The 26,955-nt window shown below is 37.8% G+C and overlaps 1 protein-coding gene across 5 annotated transcripts in view; it reads right to left on the reverse strand.

Moving 5' to 3' along the window:
- The window catches only part of CDKAL1 (CDK5 regulatory subunit associated protein 1 like 1), a 396,424-nt gene that overhangs the window by 230,901 nt on the left and 138,568 nt on the right, over positions 1–26,955 (reverse strand). For all 5 annotated transcript variants that reach the window (XM_032114324.1, XM_032114315.1, XM_032114332.1 and 2 more), the window contains one exon: positions 21,278–21,398. In XM_032114324.1, the coding sequence (XP_031970215.1) occupies positions 21,278–21,398 (121 nt within the window). The remainder of the gene's footprint in view (positions 1–21,277; positions 21,399–26,955) is intronic.

Here is a 26,955-nt window from a genome sequence, read left to right on the forward strand (position 1 = left end):
CTGTATTATTACAGAAATACTGTTTCTGGTATCCCAGCTTGTTCAGACTGAGCTTGGACACCAGCCACAGGTACACACATGCACTCGAGGTTACAACATTTTCGATATGATAAGAACAGGACTTGTCTGAACTTATCTTTGTAGCCAAGTATTTTAGAGCTATGCTGCGATAAAAATTCTCCTCTGAAAATGCAATGCCAGCCTAAAAGGTCTTTTGAAAGAGTTTTAGCAGAAAATAGTATGACCCTTCAAGCAATGCTTTACAGCACATGGGACTGCACACATTTTTCTCAAAGTAGGATGCAACCATGGGATGCTGGTTTTAATTCTGCTACTCATGCCACGCACAGCAAAATGTCAAGAAAGTGCATTACAATTTTGTTTTTCTAAAATTTTTACTGGCTTTGAAGCCAATGTTTTATTTGGTAATGTCTCACTAGTTGCTAATCAAAAGGAATTTGGAGAGAAGGCAGCTCCATTGGTTTGATAAACCATAATATGATTTAATTTCATACTTTAAATATTTGCATTTTCTGAAACTGAATTCCTACAGTCAAGTGCAGGTGATTCAAAGGTCACAGCCATGTAGTTTATATCATCTACATTCACCTTGCTCACTTCAAGGCCAATGATTTAACATCGAGTGCATCAATGGCACTTTTCAGTGTTTGTCTAAAGAACTTCTTGATTATTTATTCTGGCCACACAGTTTTGCAAGTGAATAATGTATTAAGGCATTCTAAATTGATATTACAAGATAAAACGTCCCATTGCTAAGGTGCATGTATCTGTGCTCCCCATCCTGACCCAAAATAGTGCTTGATGCTTACTGGAAACTGCAATGGTTTTTTTCTCTACAATTCAAACTACAGCCCTGTGATTCACAGAGACATAACTTATTTTAGAAGTATTTCCAAAGAGCTGCTTGGCTACGTAGAACTCTGATTTGGGGGCAGATCATGACAGGCATTAATATCAAGAAAGCAACTCAGCCAAAATAGCACAGGTAGATAAATTAGGTTCTGTGGTTGCATGGAGCAGTAAATGCCATGGCATTGTAAATACAAGTCATCAATTCTTTCAGCACTTCATAAACAGCAACAATATTTAGAAGATGATGACTCCTGGTCTCAGTCAAATAGTAGTAATGAAGGGGGGAGAAATGAAGAGCTATGGCAGAAAAATCTCAGATAAAAGAAAATTCTTAGAAATCTGTTCACAGCTAATCCCAGAGACGCAGTGGCAGAACAGCCCAACATCACTTTATCAGCATGCATAAGGAACTGTTGCTCTCAGATCCCTCCTAATGAACAGCAGTGATTGGAAAACAACCTCTGAGGACAGGATTCTTGGAGACTTGCTTTAATTTATAAAGTTTCAGAGGGCTGTGACTTGACAACTGCCTTAGTATTTAAAGCAACAAATAGTACAGCTGTATTTGAAGTATTTTCTACTGAGGGGCGGATGACTTAGCAAAACTGACACAGAATGTGCTCCAAAACGTAACTGGGTGAGGAATGAACAATTTCAAAAGCTTTTAAAAATTGAGCTTTCAACATTTTTAATGAAATACTATAGATTAAAATTGTGATTTTTAGGGGTACAGGTGTGTGTAATGAGCCCATTTAAGGTTGTGTTTCAGGAATGAAGCATCTCAGCAGATCTGCATCACTGGAAAAAGGGTAAAGGGAGTCAAGTGTCCTTCTATAAGCAATCCCCTTCATTTACCATACATCTTCACAACATTAGCAGCTCCTGAATCAGCCCCACAGAAAACATGGTTGAAAAGTAGACCACTGCCTGTGATAAGAGCTATTGTTTTTACTTCCTGAGTGGCTTTTGGGACAGACCCTTTTAGAGTGGTGAAATCTCTCAGGAAACATTAGGCTGCAGTTAATTCTGTAACATACAGCAGGTACCACACAGATTCTTGGGATAAAAGGTATTGTTTTTGTACTGGTCAAAACATCCTGGGGGGGAAAAAAAATGTTACATTTCAGCAGCATTAAAACTACCAGGCTTAATTTAGACTTTATCTAAGATTGCCATCAGACCAATTTCCAAAAAAGCATTTGTAAAATGTCTGTGGGAAAGTGGATCTGAATTGTCTGGGTAAAATAATGGAAATAACTGCATAATAAAAACAAACTCACCACTTATAATCTAGAAAGAATCCCTTCCCAGTGATTGCATCAACACAAAGCTTTCTGCCCCAAAATGTCCTACTGGTTGTGGTAGCAGTAGCAATGTTAGAAGCTGCAATGTGGACAAGGATTTCAGCATTATCTGCAATTAATACTATGCTGTTGCTCCTAAATGTCATTTCTCTCTTGCAATAAAGTTGTTAGTCTTGCTGGAAAATAAAGTTGGTTGTCAGCAGTAGATACGTACATGTTTCAAATATATACTCTTCCCTATGTATTACTTTGTCAATGTAATATGAAAAGAAGACCACACATTTCAACACTAATTGCCCAATCCTACCCCTCAGATTTTCCAAGCAATTTAATGGACTGATTTAAACAGTTATTCTCATAAGACCCATGGACTGATTTCTTTTAAAAATAGAAATTTAAACCAGGGCCCTTATGTTTGCCTTGAAGAGTCTCCAAATGGATTTTCAAAAGCAAATTAATCCCCTTTTTGCACAGTTATAGAGCTGAGTCAGTCAGACCATGGACATAACTTCCTTACTGCGCATGCACCTCTTAAAGGAAATGCAAATTAAGGTACTCACTATTGAATAAATAGGAAAACAGACAGTTATGAAATATTTTATTTCCATTATTTTGTAATGTTATTGTTTTTAATGTATTTGATTATTGATTATGTTATTCATTATGTCAGTGAATGTATTTAACTATGTTTTGCAGAATTTAAAACTAACAACAGTGCAGAAAAACAGGAAACAGTAGTTTTGCATTACTAATGATCATCAACTTCTCCATCTCCTTTACTTCTCTAAAATACTCCTGTTCTAATGATTCCTCAGATCTTTTATTCTACTTTACAGATTTTTTTTCTCCTGCCATCTTCTTAACTTTTTCCTCTTGTCTTGCATTTGGTGACCTCTATGCTTGTAACTCTCCTGCAGTGTGCTCGTGTCCCAGTGACTGGAATGGTCTGACATCCTTCCAAGCTAGTTGGCCAGTGTTTGTATGCTTTGATTTCCTCTTTAACTACTCAAGTCTGTGGTGAGCCTGAAACTTTTCCAGTTCAACTGCTGCCAGCTGTGACAGAAACCATAATTTTCCAGCTTTTTTTTTTTTTTTTTGTAAAGCACTAAAATGGACAACTAGCTTTAGACTTAAGATGATGATATTTTTTTTTGCCTTGTCACCTCCATTGCAACTCAGATAGTTATGGTCAGTCCTTTAAAAGAAAATCTGAAAGGCTATGACTAAAGCACTTAATGCATAAATCAGAGCATTAAAAACAGGCCACAGAACCTCTTGGGGATTCAGGATCTAAACAGCCTTCTAGACATTACAGGCTGGAAAATACACAAGAGGCAGCTCTAGTCATCCAAAGCAAGACTTCACAATGAAAAGGAATGGACAGACAAAACACAAAGTAGCTCAGCAATTCAGTTGTTTACAGGCCTTAGTCGATACTCAAATGAAAGCTTTTTGCATATTTCCACATCTCCATCTGGCTAGAACATTATCTTTGAAATGGCTGACTTGAACTATTTTTTCAGCTTCAACAAAGTTCTTAAAAAGGCCCAGCCTTTTGGATGATGGGGGGTTTTGCATGATGTGCCTGTGGGCTGTTGAACAGACCCAACAAGCCAATGTACCAAGGAACACAAGCCAGTTACTTCCCTGCAGGAATGCTTTCACAAATACGGTTGATGACATCATACTACAAGACGTTTATGTGCTTTTATAGACATGGGTTAAATTGACATTTTCCTTGAGAGGCTGAAGGAGTTCATGTCTGAAGGAGGACATGAACTGACCTTGCATTCTACAGAGGCGACTGACCCTGTGGGATGGGGAAGACTGGGGATGTCGTATGTCTTGATTTTTTTATTATTTTTGACTTGCAAGGCTCCTCTAGAATATGTAAAGTCAAACTTCTGTGATATGGATTGAATAAGTGTTCAACAAGGTGGGTTAAAAATGGGCTGGACTGCTGGGATATGGTGAGCAGTGGCAAAGACTAACTGGTGGCTGGTTAATACTGGTGTTCTTCAGGGACTGACTGATGCTGGGGACACTCCATTTTCCCAACTTTATTAGCAACATAGGTGAAGGGATGTTACATATTTGCAACAAATCCAAAGGTGGAGGTGGGGGGGAACACTTCACATGCTGGAAGGCAGGTTTCCTATTCAGAGGGACATTAACAGCCTGGAGAAACAGGCTAACAGGAACCTCGTGAAGAAAACTGGCTTGTTCCTTGTTGGGATAAGAAGCTCTTACCGCTGTCTACAAACAGTTGATGGGAGCATACAGTGAAGGCACAGCCAGGCTGTTGTTGGAGGTTCAAGGACTCAGAATGAGAAGTAATGGACACAAGTTGTAAAACAGGAAAACACCATTAGACCGAAGAAAGTATTTTACAATGACAGCAGTCAAGTACTGGAACAAGCTGCACCACAGCTGATCTCATCTCTTTAAGGCCCTGGAACCTAACAAGAACACTATTCCTTTCCAGAGACCAAGGACTTTCTCTGCTCCAGGTTTATGTGTGTGTCCACACGTATGAGCGTGAGCAGAAATGTGCCCATAATTTAGTTCCCTGAATGGAGAAGTATATTTGTGCTTCTCCATATTCCTTTGAAATGTTCAAATCAACCCAAAATGTAAAGAAGTCTTACCAAAAAACAAAACAAAAGGTTAAATTTATCAGTTTTGTTATGAGTTACATATGGCCATATTTAAACTTCTGAATTCACTTAACTTGAATTCATACTAAAATCCTAAACTTTCTTCTGCAAACACAACTTTATCACATGTAAAAGAAAAGGATGGGGGGCAGGGGGATAGACCTGAATGTATTGTATAAACAACAAAGAAAAGGCCCCCCAATGAGCAGATGTGCAGTAAGATGTTGTGGGTGCTCATGTCTAAGGCAGTTTATGCAAACTATAGAATCAAACTTTCCAGTCTCACAAGGCTTGATGGAGATAGTTTTGCTTCACAGAGGAGCATTCATCCCTTTGGAAAATAAAGCCATTCAGCTCCTCTAGACTAGAATAAAAAAGCCACTGTATTTACTAAGTATTTATAGTATTACTCTCATAATTCACTTCAAAAGGGAACTTTACTTTTCTCCACATATTGTTTGCATAATAATTCAGCATGCAATATTCAACAACATTCATAAAATGTTCCACATAGACATAAGACATATCATAAATCCTAAACTCCTAAGAAAGAAGAGTAGGAGGACAGCAGAGACCAGAATTTTAAGTGGATATAGGTAGAGCAATATTACCTTTGAGACCTAACTAACAGTAAATGCCATTTAAAAGAATATGCATAAATCAAACTGAAAGAAAGTGGGTTTTAGGTTAGATACGAGCATGAAATTCTTTACTGTGAGGGTGGTGGTGCACTGGAACAAGCTGCCCAGGGAAGTTCTGGATGCCCCATACCCTGGGGTGTTCAAGGCCAGGTTGGATGGGCCTTTGAGCAACCTGGTCTAATGGAAGGTGTCCCTGAGGATGGCAGCAGGGTTGGAAGGAGGCAGTCCTTAAGGTCCCTTCCAACTCAAACCATCCTGTAATTGTAACTTTCTGTTTTGTTTAACTGACTTTTTCTATTAAGAGAAATTACTTCACTCCTAGACTTGACTTTAACCCTACAAACTGTGCCTCCTCACTTCCACTGAAAGAAACAACACTCAAAATACATAAGCTGCTGGAATGAACCAGCAGTATAGGAAGGCCCTAATTCAAGTTTAATGATGAAAATTCCCACTATAGTCTCTACAGTAAGTTCAGCAGCTGTCTGAACCACAAAGAATGCCTGTGTTATGTATTAGCTGGTTATAAAGTGTCTGCAGCAGCTTGACTTTCAGCACAGAGGCAGGGGTTGTATACAGAGTGTGTACATGAAACATTTACAGGAGAAAGGAACCTATAACAATCAAGCTGGTTTGGTGATTTCACATACACATATCTCAAAACTTGGAGTATGTTGCCTGTTTCCACAAAAAAATTGCTGGATTAGGGTTTTACACATCTAGGAAACACTTCTGAGACCAGCTGCAGATACAGCAGGATGTCCTTGCAAACCTATGGACTACAGACACAAGCCAACAAGCACAACATTATCTTACTCCTTCTGTTCAAGCAAAATGGCCAAGCCTAGAGAAGACATCACTTTTAACCCTTTAGTTGGAATCAAAGGTTATTTACATGCTTATAGTGTGCTTGGTGAACACACAAGCTGAGCTTTCCTAAAGATGTTGATACTTACATAAATAGTTTAACCTCTACTAATATTTTCTCTCTGTTGCAGAAAATTGTCCTTTAATGGTAAATTAAAAACAGTATCTCAAAAGTTATTAAACTCTATTTTACTGAAGAATTATAATATACCTAAAGCAAAAGACAGAAGTTCAATGTATGTCAAATATGTATTTGACTAATTATACATCACTATACTATTTTACCCATACTTGCAATTTTAAAAAGTAACTGATAGATAGTTTTGGGAAGGAAAACTAAATTTTAAAAAATCAACCAAAACCCCTAACTTGCAGAAAAGAAAAGGTCTGCACCAATAGTAAAGGGAGTTCTTCTTTAAGCTCTTTAACAAATGATCTAAACCAAACTGTTAGAACAGAGGAATGTGAATGACTAAACAAACCCTTCAGTAAACATTCCCCAGCTGCAGTTTTCAGCCTAATACCAAGTTAAAATGTGGAGACTCTATTCTACCTTCTGCAAAACGATTAAACTTCAGAAGCAAAGCAACATTATAAGACATACGTGACTCACAAACATAGTCCCTGAAAACAAAAGCCACTAGACATTTATCTCTTAAAAACAAAAAAGACACCAGGACTGGCACCAGTTTGCAATGCAAGAAAGACCATGTGATACTTAGACACTTGTGTATTAGTTTAAAAATAAGCTAGATAAGCATGTGATGAGTGACAATTTTGTACTTGACCTTTTTTTTAATAGCTCCTTTTCACAAAGTCCACACAGACATCAACAAAACTCCTAAAAAAAGGAAAAGCTAAAACCTTCTATCTCATCCAGTGTGTTGAAAATAAACCCTAAAACCAAAATTCTACATAGAAAAATAAAAACATATGTTTTGAAGGATAAAGTCAGAAAATATATTTTTTCTTTAAAAAGCATTGAGCTCTTCTTGTAAATCGAGCTGATGAAATTCAACATGTTAAGTTACAGAGACAGAAGCTTGGGGTATATATTTCCAGTGGGAATATTTCACTCTGCCTAGCAGGCAAGGAATTTGGAAATAAAGAGTTCCTCTTTCCTGAGGCTGACCAGGCCTACAGGATTGCACAGGAAATTCTTTTAAGTCAGGAAATGAGGACACATTCTGCATGGGACAAGAAATCCTTACTTTAGGGTATTACTTTCTGAAGTGTGAAACCACAACATTTACCTCTGGAGTAAGGGTCTCCACCAGCATCAAGCAAGTCCATTATTGTCCACAGTGTTTGTATCTAAATCCTTGTGAGTTTTTCTGTTGCTGTTTATATTTATTTAAGATATCACAGAATCACAGAGTGGTTGAGGTAGGAAGGGACCTCTGGAGATCATCTAGTGCAAGCCTTCACTGCTCCAAGCAGGAGCAACTAGAGCAGGTCCAGGTGGCTTTTGACTACCACTAAAGATGGACACTCCACAAGTTCTGGGCAACCTCTGCCAGCGTTCAATCACCTCCACAGTAAAAGAAGATTTTTCTTACATTTAGATAAAATTTCTTGTATTTCAATTTGTGCCCACTACTTCTTGGTTTGTCCCTGGAGACTACTAAGAGCAGCCTGGCCTTGTCCTCATTAGGCACACACTGAAAAGATCACCTTCACAGCCCTTTCACTGAGCCTGCTCTGGTGTCTCTCTATCTCTCTCGTATCAGAGAGCCCCGACCTTGACCCAGTACTCCAGGTGTGTCCCACCAGGGCTGGGCAGAGCAGAAGGATCATCTCCTCCCACCCTCTGGAAACACTCTGCAGAGTGAAGCCCAGGAGGCTGTCTGCTGCCTTTGCTGGCTCATGTTTATCATGCACTTTTTTTGTGAAAACAAAACTTAAAAATGTGGTTTGCCCATTCTGAACTGAAGGTAAGGAGATGTATGGCACAGAGTTTCATATTTTAGGCCTAACCTCACAGTTAGTTTTGTGTTTTACCTAAACATATATCATGGTGTCAGTGGTGATATTAAGTTTCAGGAGCAAAGCTGTTAACCACATTCTTAGTAGCACAACACATTCTTTTAGGCTTCTTTCTCCACTTTCATTTAGTGTATTCAAGATACAGAGTAAAGACTTAAGAGTCCCCAACCACTCCTGATGTAGAGACTAAGAATTTTCCTAAAAATGGGCAACCAACAGTAATTCTGAAAAGAGGAATAAATCATTACAATTAATCATCAAAAGAAGTAGAAAATTAAAAAACTGAATTTTCATTTACCACCACCCCTCCAAGAGCAACCATCCTTTATCCTGAAGTCAAAACCAAATATGGCAACATCAGAGAAAATTTCTCTCTGCCTCAAATAAGTCAGACAACTGAACTCCATTTGTAAGGATTAAAGCCTGTTTTAAGTAACACTAACACAATCCCACCAACAGGCAGTCTGGTTTCTTGACTCCTTGGGAATGATATGCAAACAGGAAAGCACCAGCTTTCAGACTTGCAGTTGTGTCTGCAAGAAAGGACGTTAACGAGAATCACACACGAAGTTCCACTTTCATCACGCCAGGACTATTTCTTTTGGATTCACATTCTTGCTATACAGGACAAGATGAGTCCCTGAAGATGTAAATAAGCCAGAGGAAAAAGAACAGATACAGTGGTCTAAAGACCTGTCTCCTTCACATGATGATACGCATTACTTAATGCTACACTGCTGACTATAACTGTCAAATTTAGGCTCATTCCATATGGACTTTTCATGTTCGGAAAGATGGTTTATGCAAACGCGAGTCAGGAGTTCCATCGAACACCTGACATACGGATGTAAACTTTTACTTTGGGGAGTTTTATCTACCAATACACTTCACAGGGATAGAGAGAAACATCTGACCTTAATTTTCTAGACACAGTAGTTGGTGAGCACTTGACTGAAGCCTTCTGTACATCCTGCTATACATCAGAGCAGAAGGCAATACAGAACACTTGTACAAGCCTCACTCCACATTCCTCAGCAGAACTAGCACGCTGAAAGAAGTTATACAACTACCTTTTGTTATAGTCTAAATATGGATCTAAGATCTTATTTTACCACCTTTTTTTCTTCCTCTCAATTGAGCCTGGTCTTAAGGAAAACAAGGATGACAACTTCAACAAGGGAACTAATGGGTGATCTCTGTAAATAGAGAGGGAACATGTGAAAGATCTTCTCTAGTCAGGGAATTATCCAGTTCAGTTAATCCCAAACACAACTATTAATAGTTGGAGTGGAACCAACTCCAGACCTATCGCAAATCTTCACTTCCATGTTTGTATTTCTCTACTTGAAAAAACCCAAATATCTTCCAGGTAAAAACCCAAAACAGACATGGTTTTCCATACCCTCCCATAATTGGTATCCAGTTGACAGAGAAAGTAATTACCTTTTGTGTGCCCTGACTTTGCAAGTCCCCCCATTTAGTGGAGTACTGCTGCACAGAGCTCTGCAGCAAAGGAGTCCAGAAACACCTCAGAATTTTTTGTGATCTGCTGAGTACCCTCAGTTTCTAAAGCAGCAACTTGCCCAGACATACATGATCCTGAAGGGACCTGAAACTCAGAATTCAATCTCATTTGTACTAGCAGATAGTTAGTAAAAAAGCACATGCTTTATTAGATACGATTTATTTGGTACAGTGGAAAGAAAAACTAAAACAACTAGTCAAAAGACAATTTAAAGCAAATATTTTAACAGGTTTTTGTTAAGACTCCCTGTTGGAAAAAGTTTTTGTGTATCCACAAAAATTTACCATGTATTGCCTAAATTGCACAGGGGATAGGGGACCCTTCAAGTGCCTCTTTTAAACTTATTTATTCTTGGTGTAAACACTAACTCTTCTAACATGCATCTCGTAGTACAACCAAAAGGAGGAGGAACACAGACATCTGATCTAAGCATCTTACTTTTTTTTAGTATCTGAAGCACAAATAAAACTATTACTCAATTCAGTGTAACTTGTTTTTGCGGTCAGGAATTTGATCTTTTTCAAGAATGACAGTCAAGAATAATAATACAGAAAATACGCAAACTTTGAGACTCTTCAATAACATTAACAGATAAAGAAATAACAGAGATTATGTAAATTATCTAAAAAGTAAGGGTCTTGTATGCTAACAGGTTAAAAAGTCACAGCTTATTTGAACTTCAGCACAAATATCAGAATTAAAGTGTTGTTTGGTTTTTTCCCCCATATAAATAAGCCATATAAAGAAAGATACTATCCCATAAAAAACATTTGAAATAATATGAATAATCTTGGAACATAATATATTGGATTTTATGCCACCTATTATCTTCCAAGCACAACCTTAATATTTAACTTTTCATTTATTATTTGCTTGGATTTTTTTAAAAGTACCTTTTCTTCAGTGATTTTGCTCTTATGTTCCATACTGATGATCACAGTTTAAATGCCCTATTCCTCCCTATTTTCAAATCTTACAGATTCATACATGTCAATGAGATTATCATAAACACATGCCTTTGTGTACTTGATAGGTAATGCAAAATATTTTTTTTTTTTTTAAGCCCATACATCTTGTTCATGGAAAACTCTTTTTCCATTAAAATTCTCTCTAGGTCAAGTCTAAGAACAAATTCAAGCACAAGACATTTCCCAAATCTGATTCTTATTTTTATACCTCCCTTAACACATTTCCCAGTCTGGTCTCCAAAAAAAATTCCACCTTGACCTGAAAGGGCACAAGAGACACTTCAGTCAGACCCTTTGACAAGATGTTTTCATTTTTGGTGGCATTTAAGAAGTCATACTGATGCCAGCAAAGTAAGTTGGTCTTATTATTAAGCAACTGAAAGTTACCTGATTCTGCTGATGAGCAGTAAAGGCATGGGCACTTAGCTTTAAACACTTAGGTTGTATAATATTTTAAACAGGCCACTAAACCACCCAGAACTATGAGTACATAAAAGCCCAGGCATTTCTCATACCAACATTCAGTGACACATTATGTTTGAAAAACAATGGATTCTCTAGTGCTTGTCTTGTTTTTCTAGTTTGGGGGTTTTTATGTGAAAAGTTGCAACTAAAGGCAACACAATATCAATTGTAAGTTTGACACATGAGCTTATTTCTCAGTCTTTACTGTAATCTGAGAAATGAATAAAATGTTTCTCAGTATTTTGTCCAGATTTCCCTTAGGAAATACATATGTGGGCGTTAAGAGAAGGGACGCAGATGAATGCTCTGCTCAACAGGGGGGAATTTATCTCCAACCTCAGAGAGCATACTGATGTCAGAATTACGGCTATATGAAATTGCAAACAACTTCAAAACCATCTCTTCTCAGACAGACTACAAAAAGCTGCTTGTTGTGTGATCCAAAACCACTTCTGCAAGTAAGCACTTGCCAAAGAGGAGGCAGGAAGTCGCCTTACGGTACTCTGTGCTAACCTGTAATCAGGTTCCAGGATGTTAAAGCTGTCTCATCTTCTGAATCAGCCTTCAAAATAATCAGGAATGTGGCATTGAAAGGAATGAGCTGAAGTGCAGGAAACTACATATCACAGCTACACAAAGCAAAATCAAGCTTGGTTCCCCCCCACTCTTAGCCTTTCCCCCAAGTAGTTTAAGTTGAAAACTGGCGATTGTGTTAAATTCTGGTGATCTTCCTCTTGGGTTAAGAGAGTCACAGAACTACGCAGTGTGGGAAGCCACCTAGTGACGGAGGAGCACAAGTATGCCTGGAGCTGCCCAAAGTTTTAACGAGATGACGCAGTTGGAGCATGTGATTACTGCTGTTTTTCTCACTGACTTGCAAGTTGTGTGGTATACTAGAGTTTAGAGAATTGCACAGTGATTTCTGGCAAGTTTTATGAGTCTTACTAAGTCTTGTAAATGAACTGTGAAATAGCAAATTTTCTCAAGATGAGATGTACAAGAGCAAAAGGAATTGTATCAAAATGTATAAGGAGAAGGTCGGATGCAAATTTTAAACTTATGGTGCCACTATGCAGACAAAGTTCAAATTTGTGAAGCTGGAAGGAAATAACCTAAGGGAGGCAAATATGCAAAAACGGAAACAATCAAAACAAACTATTTTCTTCTAACATCATGCAGAAGTAATTCAGCAGGCTTGAAAGAGGAAGTTTTCATGACCCAGAAAAAAAAAGCTGTAGAATTTACATGTACTTAAACAGCATTTCTCAAAAATTGAGAGCTCACAAAGTAGCATGAACACAAAAACTGCACAGCAAGATTTCCAGGCCAGTAGTGCTCAGTGTGCACAAACAATGTGCCATAATGATTTTTGCCTATGGCAAAGAACTTTACCAACTTGTACCATCTGACTCCACTGAAAAACCTCACTGAATGAGAACTGCAGATGACAGAATTATGAGAAGAGCCAAGTGGACAATGCAGATTTAGGTGTCAGTTTACTCTGACATAATCAAATAGCACCATTGAAGCAACAGGCACAAAAGCCATCATCATAACAACAGGGAAATTAAAAATATGTGTTACGTTACAACTGGCAGTATTAAAATATAGTATGAAATTTCCAGTGTATGGCATTCTGAATAGCAGAATAAAGTCAAAGAAACAAATATTTACAGGAATAATTCTTAGGTGTCATATGTCAGCAAACTTAATGAAGGATTGGCCAAGCATTTCTTGGAATAGGACAAGATGCCTGCTGTTCATTGAACACGTGCTTCTCCTAGAGCCATTCTAACAGCATTAAATAACAGCAATGAGAAATACAATCTGAGAAAGGAATACAAGTTTTCAAGCCATACCACAAATGATGTCACAGCTGCAGGTATTTGATGTACTAATGAGAAAAGTCCTTTAAAGACTCTTTGAACTCTGTAATTTTTTTTTCTCTCAAAATTACTCTTGGCAGAGGCTCATGCTCTAATTGGTACAGGGAAAGTAAAGAAGCCCAGTTCAGGATTACTTTGTCATTGAAAAAGACAGCATGACATCAGAGAAATTCAGATCCTATAGCTAAGGGATTTCACAAGTTCTGCACTTGAAGTCCCAGGGATAGAACTGAAATTCAAAGAAGTGAGTTCAAGCAGTGAAGACTCTAAAAATGAAAAAGAAGTTGAATTGTAGAGAGAGTAATGGTGGCAGAAATCACGAAGGTATGTACAAAGCTGAAAAACAAGTCTTAAAGCATAAGAGAAAAAATTGTTTCTTACAGGCAAATACTTAGTGAAAAGTTTCTATCCTAATTATATATTTAATACAGGTATGCAATACACTTTTTTTGTATAAACATATTTCTTTCTGTGAGGGATCATCTTGAGTTCAAGACCATCTTCCTTTCAGGTTAGCATGGTAGCAGACATTTACTCTAGAGGGATCTGCAAAACATCTACATCATATTCACTATTCATCAAAGCAGTTTTGTATAATACAGATCAACAACACAAATGGCAGAAATACCATGGGCAACAGGAGGAGAAAGTGAAGATATCAACAGCTTCCACCTTCCCAGCAGCAGAAGGGAATTTATCATACTAAAGTCCAGACAGTCACACAGAGCTGACTAGGCCTGATAATTCTGTGGAATGAAATGGACTACAACTACCTCCACCAAGAGAGAGAAAGGGGTACCTCCTCCTTCTGCCCTCAGCTGTTGGTTTCCACAAACAATTAACCCCTGCAAGTTGCACCAGCAGACGGAGGTTTCAGCACTGAAGGAGGTGCAAGTCCACCCCACAAAATGAGCTGCAGAAGACAGAAATCAAGCTGCTCAAGAGGGAGGAAATGGTCCTTTCCTGACCCAATCCACTTACTTTCTTTCCTGCTTTCTTAAATGACCTGTCTGCATAAGCTGCTCAAGGAAACTACCTCATAAAACACACCACTTTTGTGCACAAGGAAGCACAGGTGAGCAGGGACATTCTCAGCAAGGGGGCACAGAAACAAGACACACACACAGAGAACAGAAATGACTACAAGCACAACAGCTGGTAAGATCAGAATGCAAGCCACATTGATATATCACCTCTTTATGATAAACAATACAATTTTTCCCAAGTTTTCTGTGAAATTGCTACCATGCAGCACCTAGAGATTTTGTAGCACTTTTTGTAGCAGACCACTACATATAATTTTATATTCCATAATTGCAAGAAATTAGTAATAACCAAAAAAGAGAGAAATCTTGCAGAGAATGTCATCAATATGCCATTTAAATATCTAATTAAGAAATAATGACCTTAGATGTGAGTTACAGTAAGTTGCAGTGGAAAGAGACCTTAGGCAAAAAAGTAGACTGTTAAGACTTTCTGTTGTAAACAACTGGTTTTCCTTTTCCCCCAGTTACAGCAATGTGGTTTCTGCAAGTTTTGGACTACTAGCTTTTCAGATTTTATTATTAAAATTAAAATGCCTAGATACACACAACTATGTCATCCATAATTTTCATTATGTAAATTGTTTTGTGAATTGTGCCAAAACAGAACAGATTGATATCTGTTACATACACATTTGAAATATGTGCTTGGTAGACAGTATAACTAAAATCTAAATATATGAATATGCAAATACTGATTAAAGTATAAACAAAAAAGCCTGATGCAGAGGTTTCCTTTCAAAAACACAAACACTACCTTTCTAGACTTTCCACCTTCCCTGTTTCTGAGGCTGACATGATAGGCTCTAGCATGTCATCAGTGTTTGAGCTAAATAGTTATGAAAATTGTCCCTTTAAATATTATAAGGTAAGGTAGGGCTGAAGTAATTATAGATAGCTTCATATTTCCTGGGGAGTTCGCTCCAAGCATTTACCTTGAACTCCACTAGAAGTAAATACAATTTGTGTTCATGTAATATATAATTATATACCAACTGTATTATTGTAATCCGAAGAAATACTATTTTGCCTTTTCAAGCATAATAATGAATGCCAATCAAAAAAGGTTTTCATCTTGTTTTCTAAAAATCAAAATCTTCTTTTGACTGCAGCATCACTTACCTGAGTACCTTGAAAAGTAAAACATTAAAAGATGGAGAATGTGTATGCTATTAATAACCAAACTAAATCAGGTAAATTGAAGATATGGAATTCATCCTTGTAAGTACTCAGTCAAAGATTTTTGCAAGATATGAGCAGATTTGTAATTCAGACTCACTATTCATTCAAAATGGGGACAGCAATATTTTAGAGGGCAATTTGAAAACATTGTGTCATAGCTGGATAGACAAAAATATACAAGCAGTTGCCAAAAAAACAAGTCTATCACTGTCAAACAGTAGGTGATCCAATTTTTCCCATACCAGAAAGATTTTCATTTTCCATCTCTTTATATATTTTTATCTAGAGATAACTTTGTACTAAGGAATAGATTTCAGTTCACAAGAGTAAACACAAAAAGCCAAAGAAATAGCTGTTCTGCTGAACTGATGAGATTATTACTGAAATATCCCACGAATTTCAGCACAGAAAGGCACTGGCTTCACATGCTCTCACACTTAAGCCACAACATCCTTATCTGAGAAATCAAAGATACTTTCATATGGTTTCAAGATAGTGACTCCAGAAAATTCATCCCTGTTACAAAGAGGTGATATGAACACACCAAGCATTTTCAAAGGTGGACCCCGCAGGTATAGATGATGTTTGCTGAATGCCACAGGAAGGTAGAAATCTAGCTCAGACAGTTCAACTAGCCAAAAATCTCAACAGGCAACACAGGTCACTGCAAGAGCTCAGGGATTTAGCAGTGACAATTAAGGCCTCTTTTTATTTAACAAACACTAATTTGTTACTGTAATTAGATCAAGCTTCCCAGGGTATCCAGAAAAAGCACAAATAAAGTCATGTATGAATGTATGTTAATGGTAGTAAGGGAGTTCCAGTCATACCAACAACAAAGATACACAAGTAAGAGTTGAAGCAGATACAGAATTAATTAACATGTAGAAGAACAAGTCTTGATCCCATTAAAGAGAGCTGTCTAGGTGGTTAAGTGGCTTTTGAAACTGACTAATGAAGATGAGACCACAAGGAGTAAAAGATTTTCCCCTAGACCTAAATAAAGCTGTAATGCAAAATGAATTTGAGAACATTTCTCTTTCTTACTCCAAACTAACAGAATAATCACATTTGGAGGTTAGTTAAAAAATGTATGCCTTTTCTCCAAACAGCATTTAACATGCTTTTCTGCTATTACCTGGCTTGTTCCAGTAAGATGATGATGACCTATACAATACATACTTATGACATAAATCAAAGTGGAACTGATTTAACCAAATGCCCTTAATTCAAAGCAGGAATTTATTTTGGAGTACAGGAACAACTCACTGTTCCTATGTTCAGATCTACTCATATCACTGCAGAACTTACTAGTATTAAGACAGCTATCCGGGCACTGTGACAATCACTGCTTTTTAACTGCCTGTTTTATAGCAAAAAAAAAAAAAAGAATAATTGATTTGAAAAATGTTGAAAAGTGTTTTCTAAACAGTAACAGAGAAAGCAAACAATACAGGAAGAAAAGGTCACTTATTTCTTAGGGGGAAATTACAGAGACCAATCTACAGCTTGTATGGGATACTGGGATGGTAAGGACTTCCTATGGAAAGGCACATGGAAAAATAGTCACTAACATATCTCTCTGCGTGTCAGAGAAGTCTGGTAAGTCTCTTGTGCCCCCATTCCAGTAACTCACCATAGTCTCTGCAAACATACTTGGAAACTCTGAAACATGTCACTCCTGGGATGGGAGCTTTTCTCTAGAGTCACAGTCTGTTGACAGAAACCACCAACTATCATGGTAAATTAAACAAATAGGTTGGATTTCTCAATGAGAAAACAACAACCCACAGGACAATCAAAACTAACAGTAGGAAAAAACTGTCCATTACTTTAAAAAAAAAACTAAATAAAGAAAGCGCCAAACACTGAACAAGAGCCAGGTCCCTGGAAAGAGCAACACCTTTTCAGGGACAACCATGCTGCTGTATAAAACCTCTGAGCTGGCTCACAACTGACAGAAGTAGCACCTAATCTTCACAGGTATTTCATACCTAGTGGGGTTTTGTTTTGGTTTGTTTTTAATTATTGTTATTATTACGGACTGCATAGTGTGGTGGAGACACGATACGTTTGTCCCTTGATAGGACAGATCTGATTCATGCAAACAGCTGAGGACACCCGTGTACAGCAGCAGTCTGGGCAAAACAAACACAGAGGGACACGTGCATATGTAGGCATGCACTTGTGCATGGACAAGTACAGGAAAAGTTAACAGCTATACAAGGACAGAAGTCTTCAGGTCAGAAATTATTTTTTTCCTCTTTTTCTGAGAGAAGAAGGAATCAATAAAAGAAGTCTCAAGTCAAAATTACCAAATTTGACACCATCTTGAGTTAGGAAACAAAGACATAGATATATGGGTATGAGAGATGTCTTAACAATCAGCACTTTTGGAGACTTCTGAAAATAAAGTGGTCCTTCTAAACGCTCAGAAGAATAGTTCCAGCTGGCAGATGTCCATGTACATAAAGGAATTCATCCTACTGGAGAGGGAAAGGGGTTAACATGAGCCGTCAAGGACTCCAATGCTTTGGGGAGGAGGGAATATACATGCTCCAATAACCCATTTCTTGCCCCCACAGAATTACAGAAGAGACCAAGGTTTCATTAAAACCCCAGTTGGAAATGGTAAATCAGCACCACCTGTCACAGCCCCGTGGGCACCCCCAGGCCCTGGCTGACCTGCCCAGCCTCAGCTGCTGCCTCCACAGCTCACTCTGCACCAGGAGCCCCAGTGAAGCTCAGGCCTCTGTTCTCAGACCTGGCTTGAGCTTAAGTACCATGCCTGCCTCCAGTTCTACACTCATCTCAGACCTGCATTATTTGTACTCTTCTCCCCAGGCCTGTCTCCATCTCATATCCTTTTCAAATCCAGACTGGAGCCCCTGGATAGATCCAGCCTATGGGTGATCATTTCATCATCCAGGCACATGGTGTGACTCAGGGCTGTCCTGTGCAGGGCTAAGAGTTGGATTTGATCCTTGTGGGTCCCTTCTAACTCAGCATATTCTGTGATTATGGAATTTCCCATGTCTGGGACTGCTGATGGGGTCCTCTTACCAGCCCCCAGCTTTGCCACACTGCTCAGGCCCCCTGGCACCAGGTGTCCTGCTGGTGTGGGCACTGCCTGTGCTGGTGCCACCCTCATGTCCCTTCTTGGCTTCCCTCATGGAGAAGCCCTGCTCATGCTGCTCCCAAATGCTATCGTTTAACACTATCAGACAAACATATTTCAGAAGAGGAAATCACTATTTTTAACGAAGTCTTTTTTTACTGTTTTAAGACCACCTAGTCTGATCCAAACTCACCTCTTTAAATAAAGAGCATTGTACAAAAAAATAGTCATCAAAGATTTCTCCAGTGTCTACACAGAGGAAAACAACCCAACTCCAGTGGGGGTTGGTACTAAAAATTGACATAACCAGACTACTAAGGCAAAGCTGATAAAATTAACAAAATCAAATCACAGTGACTAATACATTCTGTGTCTTGTTCTTTGTTCATTACATTTTTAAATTTTCAGAAACTGCTGAGCACTGCTGTCTTTCTAAAGCTATGCTTTGGTTTTCAAACCCAGACCAGTACCCAAAAAAGTCACCTACAGTACACAGCTGGAGAGGCTGGGAAAGGGGAAGAGAAAGACAGGAAAACCCAAAAATCTGTATTTTAGGAGAGGAAAGCAAGCAATAGAACACAGATTGAGATAGGAGTTTATTACTGTATCCCGCAGCCGTAGGGAGGAGAGAAGATCCAGCAGGCAGGAATTGTGCAGCAAGATTGATTTATTTAATTATTTTACAAACTCTTTTATAGACTTTTTTCTTCATAGTCTAATTGGTCAAAGGATCAGCCATCCCTTGGGGTGATTGGCTAAAATCCTAAAACATCCATTGTCAAAATATTTTCCTACTGTACCATAAACAAAGCTCTGCAAGGTCACAGGTGTTCACAGTTTATAGAACTTCTGCTAATCTCTTCATGAGAGAGAAAAGTATCCCACGGGCTTAGAAAGAAGCAGGAAAATTTCTTGCTAGCAGCAATATTGTATCCACAGGAGTTAATTTAGGTGTCTTATACAACTAACTTATCTGTCTGAGGCTTTAAAAATGCTTTGGCCTTATCAAGTCATATTTGAATTTCTTCCCCATGAAACAGATATGTTGTTGTGGTTTCCAGTATTTTTTAATATTGTCTTATGGTAGAAAATACGTATTCTATTGATCTGAGAACAGCAAGTACTACTAAGCCACATAATTATTGTTTGCAAACTGTCAGGTTATAAAGGAAAGGGTTTCTGAGGGTAACTTCTTAGGAGATGTTAACAGCCTGCAGTTTGATCAATTTGGGAAATATTTGTTTTTTCAAAATCCAGTATAAAAATACATCTGTTGAAAATATATTTTAAAAAAAATTCAAATGGTTTTACCCTCATCAGTCACGTAATGGTAAGTGTACATACCCTACAGTACCCTTGCATTAACCTCTATAATTAGACTAGTAATAATCTGGTATTAGAAATAACAGTATTTCTAATTTTCCCATCTTAAATTCATTACTATACATCAAAAGACATGAACAAGACCATATCTCAATTAGCTTACAATCTTGACAATGTTTACAACTAGAAAGATTTTATAACATAAGATTGTGATAAATATTAATGGAAAACGAAAATTTATACCATCTGAAAGTCAGACACAGCCCAATGTAAAAGAATGGTTTTAATCATGAAGAGGATTTTGATGGGCACAAACAGGATGTTCACAAGAAAGACAATAAGGAAAAGAATTTAGAACACTTGAAGTAACTGCACCAAGAAGAGCTCATATCCAGACTTCAAAATCAATCCATGAACAAAAATGCTGTTTAAAAAGGTATTATAATGCAGCAATATGACAAAATGTCACCCATATATTTACCAGAAGTCAAGAGGAAGAAAAAATAGCCATACTAAGCCTTGAGTTGGTATTTTGACCTAAACAGCACACTACATTTCACAGCAGTTATGATGGCCACATCACTAAAAGACAACAAATTAAGAAAGAAGATAGTATCAAAACTCTTCTATGAAATGTTTATGAATGTGCTAATCTAAACTCAGAACTGAGATACACCACTTTTTTTTTTTTTTTTTCATTCTGGGCACTAAGTTCACACCTACCTGGGATGCCCAGCGCAATGCATTTTAAATTTTACCACCAGGGAAATTACTACATAATTGGGAAGGTGGGAAAGTCAGAAGAGGACTTGTCTGATTTTTGTTGTTGTTGCTGCTGCTTTGTTTTTTTTTTTTAATAAATTGACAAAATGGAAGGATACCAACTGGCCTTGATAAAAGGAAAGCAGCAAGGGAAGGAAGATTAAAATAGAATTCCTCAATGCAGGAGTACAGAACAGAAAGATGCTTGTAGTCTTACAGGGAAATGGGCATTTAGAGTTGATTGACAGGAGAGAGTAGCTTGTTCAAATGAAAACAAATGAAATAGATACACAATGACTCTACAAACAGGTTAGAGGGGCAAGATAGAAGTAACTGTATCTAATTTAGCCATTGGTACATCTGGGCTGACAATCACATCAGACAGATCTTAACAATGTTCACAGATCCTCATGAGTTACTAACAATATTCTAGAACTACCATCTTAGAAATCAAAAAAACATGGGGGAAAAAACCTATAAATGTACTTTTCTTCTTGTAACCAAATAAGCAAGGATTTATTTTCCAAAATTAGTGTAATTTAACATTTTAAACTATTTAAAAGTGGTCATCCTGCCTCCTTCTGTGTAGCTTGGAAGTAGTACACTAGACCTGCAAAAAGGGATAAAAGGTGTTCCTCTCCAGTACAGAATGTTTTGTAAGCTTGGAAGATTCTTACCCTGTATTGATGGAAATTATTTCTATCAGTGGATTCTTCCTAATCTTTGGCAAATCCAGTCGTGCTCCCCCCAAACGTTTTCCATTATCCTTTTTCTGACCCAGCAGTCTCACAGAATGACCTTCAAATTAAGCAAAAAAATGCAGTCAATACAAAGAACAAGTCTCATCATAGTTGTTTTGATTTGCTCTTCTTCAGAAGTAGTGTTTATATTTCAAAGACTGAAAATGAGAATGAGATGTAATAATATATTTCTACCAGCTGGAACATTTAAAAAGAGACACTGACAGGTAAAATAAATCATCTTAAAATGAGCAAATTATTTCATCCAATTATCTTTTCACACTTGCATTTTCTGTTTTATATGATTAAAATTATCTAAGCAGTCTCATTTTCAGATTCTCTAGCAAATAACAACATAGCTATAATACTTGAATGAGTTGTATGGCAGGATTAAAAGATTCTTCCCCAAAATTTCATTCAAACCTAAATTAGAAGGTAATAAACAACTAAATACTTTTTTAGTTTATTCTATGGAGAAGCAACACATTTCAAGGTTACCTGACTGTGTAAGTCTGAGAGAAAGTGCTGCAAAGCATATCCTCACATGTCCACACTTAAGCTGACTACCAAGATTTGCACATATTCCTCCCACATCAGGACAACTGCAGGTCAGAAAACTGCCTCACAACTGCTTTCCTGAAGCCATTAATATTCAGAGAGTAAAATACAAATAATTTCACCAACTGCCTACAACCGTACATCAGTCATACCACGACAAGTCCTACATTTAAAGAGCACAAATGACAGTGTTCACTGATATTCAGAAGCAAGAACTAACAATGAAAAATCAAAACAATTGTGTGTTATTGCATAAGGTAGCCTAAAGTGTGCCCAGCTTATAAGACTTGTATCATTTACTCCACAAAGCCTAGAACAGGCAGATGAGAGACAGCAAGTGAAAGCTAATGGTAGATACCTGAATAGAGTTGGAAAGCAACAACTCAAACTGGCAGGAAGAGAAAGCATGTGTCTGTTGAATTTGGAAAACTCCCTAATAGTAAACCCTACAGCTTCAATCCACCAAGTATGTCAGGAAAGAAAAAACTAACCCTGAAATAGGAGGGGGGTGAGAGGAATGCATGAATCTATAAAGTATGAGTTGAGCTACATCCAGCACAGCAAAGCCTATGACCAGTTCAAATCAATTAAAAGCTTTGTTACACCAAAGCTCCTAACTTATGTTACCAACAGCTATTTACAAAATTAATTCCTTCATCAGTCAACGCCTTTCTTCACTGCCTGTTTTGAGGAGTCATCAATTAATTTTTGAATAATGTGGCATTCATGCTCCGAATTTATTTCCTTGATGTGGCAACAACAGCCTGGAAAAAACCCAACTACTTCTAGAATAACATCTTCCTCAAGTTTTTTTTAAGATACATAAAGATTGTCAATCAAAAATGTGATCTAATGAACAAATGAGCAGAACTGACCTGATAGCATAAAGGTTAATATCAACAGGAGACATAATGGTTAATACTGATAGAAGACATCACAATGTCGACAGGAAACAAAAGGCATTACTTCTGCAGTTGCATTTGACAAAAATTTCATTACATCCTGCGGTGGATTTAGTAATATGGTGTTTGTGCTACTAGCATTTGCTAAATTATTCACTTCTACCTTTTCCTGAGAATAACAGCAATATCTTTGTCTCCATACACCATCAGTCATTTCCCAATCTTATGCTTCACTGAGGAGCTGCAAGCATGGCACCATTTTATTTACTTGTATAACAACAGTGATTGCCTTATGTAAATCATAAAAATTAAACTAGAAACAGAGAACGTTCCTTTTTGTATTTCTTAATACTGTGGTTTATTTGGAATAAACCAGTTTTTCCATTTTTTAAAAATATTCAACTGCATTCACCATATTAAACGTGTATTTGGATTTATGGATGAAAATATAGTGGAACAATTCACAGCAGTCTTAAAACAATCAGGCTTAAAAACAACAAGTTACCCGTAATTTAAAATTCACACACTTAGAATTAAGGTCAAGGCACCATTCTTAAGCTTAAAAACCAAGATGAAAACAACAAACCACAAAACCAACCTGCCCCCCTTCCCAAGTAATATCTCAGAGCACAGAATCAGGGAGGCCTCATCTCCTCGGAACATAGACCCTCACAAGGAACAGCCACGTGAGTTGCTGCTCTCTAACAGGAATTTAGCTCACACTCTCCCTTTCTCACACTGAGAGCATTACTCAAACAGGCAACCACCCCCAAAAACACCCCCACAACATTAGGACAGTCTACACATAGAATGTAACTTACAGGTAGAACAAGACTGAGCTTCTCCTGTCATCAGAGACTTCCTTTATTCAGGAAAGAAACCCCAGCTCTGTGACCATCTCCCACATGATACACTGAATGCTAACACCCACCCCAAACCTGTGCCTGATCAGGAAATCTATGTATGGCCTGGCAATCAAATATGGCAGCTTATTCTCCCATAAAATACATTTCCCATATTCCTCCTGAATGACACTGAAGTTCCAACCAAGATGAGGCTTGTAAAACCTGTGGGGTACTCAAGAATAACAACATCCCTATACTTTTCAGTCCAGACACCAGAGGCTTAAAAAAATGCCCCTAGTGGGAGATGACTTTTAGCAGCAAGTTTAATGCTTCCAGAAAGCAAGCAGCACATGCACATCCCACTACTGTGACTTGTGTTGCAGGCACATTTAATTATTTTTATTAAGAAAAAACCTCTCTTGATTACAGTATTTGTGACCTTAAATCCTTTTTTCCCTACTCCATACAAGGACTATTTTGTTTCATTTTAAGTAATCACTGAAGCATCTGTTTACAGAATTGTTACTATTAATAAAACATAACTTAATAAACACTGAATCATACTTTTTCACATGCTGTAAATCTTTTTTTCCTCATACTTATTTCAAGAAAACTTAAAAATAAATATTTTGCCATCTTCAACTGGTAAAAAGCTAAATAACTTTTTTTTTAGATTGTGTAACCAGCACTATTAAGCCCAGACCAACATCAAGTTTAACAGAAAACGCAGTAATTTTAAATCTCATTCTTGACCTCATTTCAAAGCTTAGAACAGGACAAAACACTGCAGTTAAGCTTTACTTCTAAAGCACTTTATCTGATTAAGTTACCTTCTCTCTGACTTTACAGGTGGCATAACTTACCTAAGCAAAGCAGGTGTCCCAAACTTAAAAGGAGTCTTTCTTTTCACATTTGTTTTCTTTCCTTTTTTTTTTTAAAAGTTTTGTATAACATTTTTGAAAACTGAGTTAATCACAACTCTATTACCATAATGATGAGTGTTCCATCTCAGATATCAAACAAACACCACTCCTTTTTTGAGGGCTCACTCTACAGTGCAAGCTTTGAAACACAGCTTAAAGACAAACAGATCTAGTCAGGTTAGATAGCAAAGCCTAAACGATCTGGGCCTATTAACTGTGCTTCTGCTATAAAAATAACTTTTCTACTTCCACATAGTCTAGCAGCAGATAAGATTCCATTAAGAAAAAAACAAAACAAAACCTGAAAAAGTTAATTGGTGGTTTAGGTCATGCTTCAGAGCAATTTTTCACTAATTAGTAGATAATTAATACAGATTACAACATAACAGAAGTACTAACCAAGTCCAGCAAGGACACTTGCAGAGCAGAATCACTCACAGCAAGTGCAAATGAAATCAAGCTAGGAACAATTCAAAATGAATCAGAGCTCTCTAGTTTTCAGAACTGTTTAATATTAAACTCATCTTTATATAGAAGTCAGTAGATGAAATTTACATTACTTGGCACTATCTGCAAGAAGGATGAGGTTGGAATGAATTAATCAGGATATTAAATCCTATTGCTAGTCTAAAAGAGGGCATTTAAATGTGTCTAGTTTGATAATTCAGTATGCAAAATGAAAATATTTTAAAGGTATTTACTTTCACTTGTTAAAAAGGACACCAAGAAGTAACACAGTTTTAATTGCATGTACGTATAACTTTAATCATAATTGTATGTATTTCAGGATTGATGGAGAATGCCCAAACTTGAAATACAAATATATGAAGGGAACAGGTAATGGAATTTCTTTGCCATAAGATTATAGTATTACATGTCCCATGAACCTCAGGCTACCATCAGATCCCTGTCACCTTCAACCACAGAAGCATGTTAATGATCTTGGGGCAAACAGATTCAAATGGGATTGGTACTTTCCTAGTTTATTACAAGAATAAGTGAGGGGGAAGTGGCCTGGCTTAGTCAATTTTAGTCAACTTTACCTGGCTATCAGCATTGTATCAGATACCAGTAGATCTAGATTATGTTTAAAAAAATTGTCAGCTTTACTCTGTCTGTAGGCTGGCATCCCACAAGAACTGCTGGTAAACTGTATCTGCTCGAAAGATGGAACAGGGCACCCACTGAGGGTCCCTCCCCATCCCTGCACACCCCACTGGAGCTACACAGTGTGACTCTGAAACACAACGTCCAGCCAGACAGATTTCTTAGCTGTTCGCTTCCAAGTTCCATGCAGATATCTCAAGCAGCTCAAAAACATGATTTTACAGAAAATCCTCAAAGATGCAGGAAACCCCAGCCTTGGCAGCAACAATTTCTATTGTTTCTGCTTGTTCTGTTACCCATTCTTTCCCTTTCCCAGTTACACCACTATGCTTAGAGGTTGTTCACCATTTCCTGAAAGACACCTTTTTTCCTCACAACACAGCTGCCAATGCACTGTCCTGCACCTCTCAGGTGTCTCTCACCAGCCTGTCTGATCTTCTCCAGCATCTTTAGGGAAAAGGATTAAGCACTATTTCATGTACTCTTGCACACATTTCCTTCCACCACTGTTTGGTTCTTAATGAATAGAGAGTTTCCTTTTCTCAAGGTTAGCACTGGAAAAATAGCACACAGGAGCAGTGTAGCTAAGGAATGGAAGGTAAAAGTATAAGAGGGGAAAACAAAGTAATAAATTTCCTCAAAGAAAAATGAAAGGAAGAAATGTAAAGAACCAAAAGCAGTAATAAAGACTGAAAGAAGCATCAAGCAAGGGCAGACCATAAGCTCCTCTCCCATCTTTTCTCCCTGCCCTGCAGCACAAACATGCTGTCCCACAGCAGACATGACTGATTTCAAAGGAATTCCCAAGCTCCCCAGAGCAATCACATGCTGTCAGACAAGGACAAGTGCAAAAACAAGGACACTAATTGCTTTAGAACTTTGCAGTGTGGGTGCTCCCACCCAAACCAACCCCAGCTGGCCAGCAGCACATTGGCATCCCTGAATGTCATCAGTGGGATTTCCTGTCTCAAGTAAATACAGGGAGCAAAGAGAAGTCAAACCTAACTGAAAGGTATTATTTCCTGCTCCTGACCAAGCAACTAATACAAACTATTCCTCTTCTAGATCAGTGAAGAGGGGAATGTTCTATAACAGTCAAACTCCTTCATCTGGTGTAGGCAGGAACCGGGTCCATTACAAGAGACAGGGAATAATTCAGATTAATGCTGTCAGTTATTGATCATTCCTTGTGTGTCACTGCACCATGCCTTGGGCCAGGCATCCAGTCCCATTAGGATGATGACAGCAGGTGGTATATTTGATCCAGTCTCTGCATTCAA

The sequence above is a fragment of the Corvus moneduloides genome, chromosome 1 (assembly GCF_009650955.1).
Source record: "Corvus moneduloides isolate bCorMon1 chromosome 1, bCorMon1.pri, whole genome shotgun sequence".
Taxonomy (NCBI): Eukaryota; Metazoa; Chordata; class Aves; order Passeriformes; family Corvidae; genus Corvus; species Corvus moneduloides.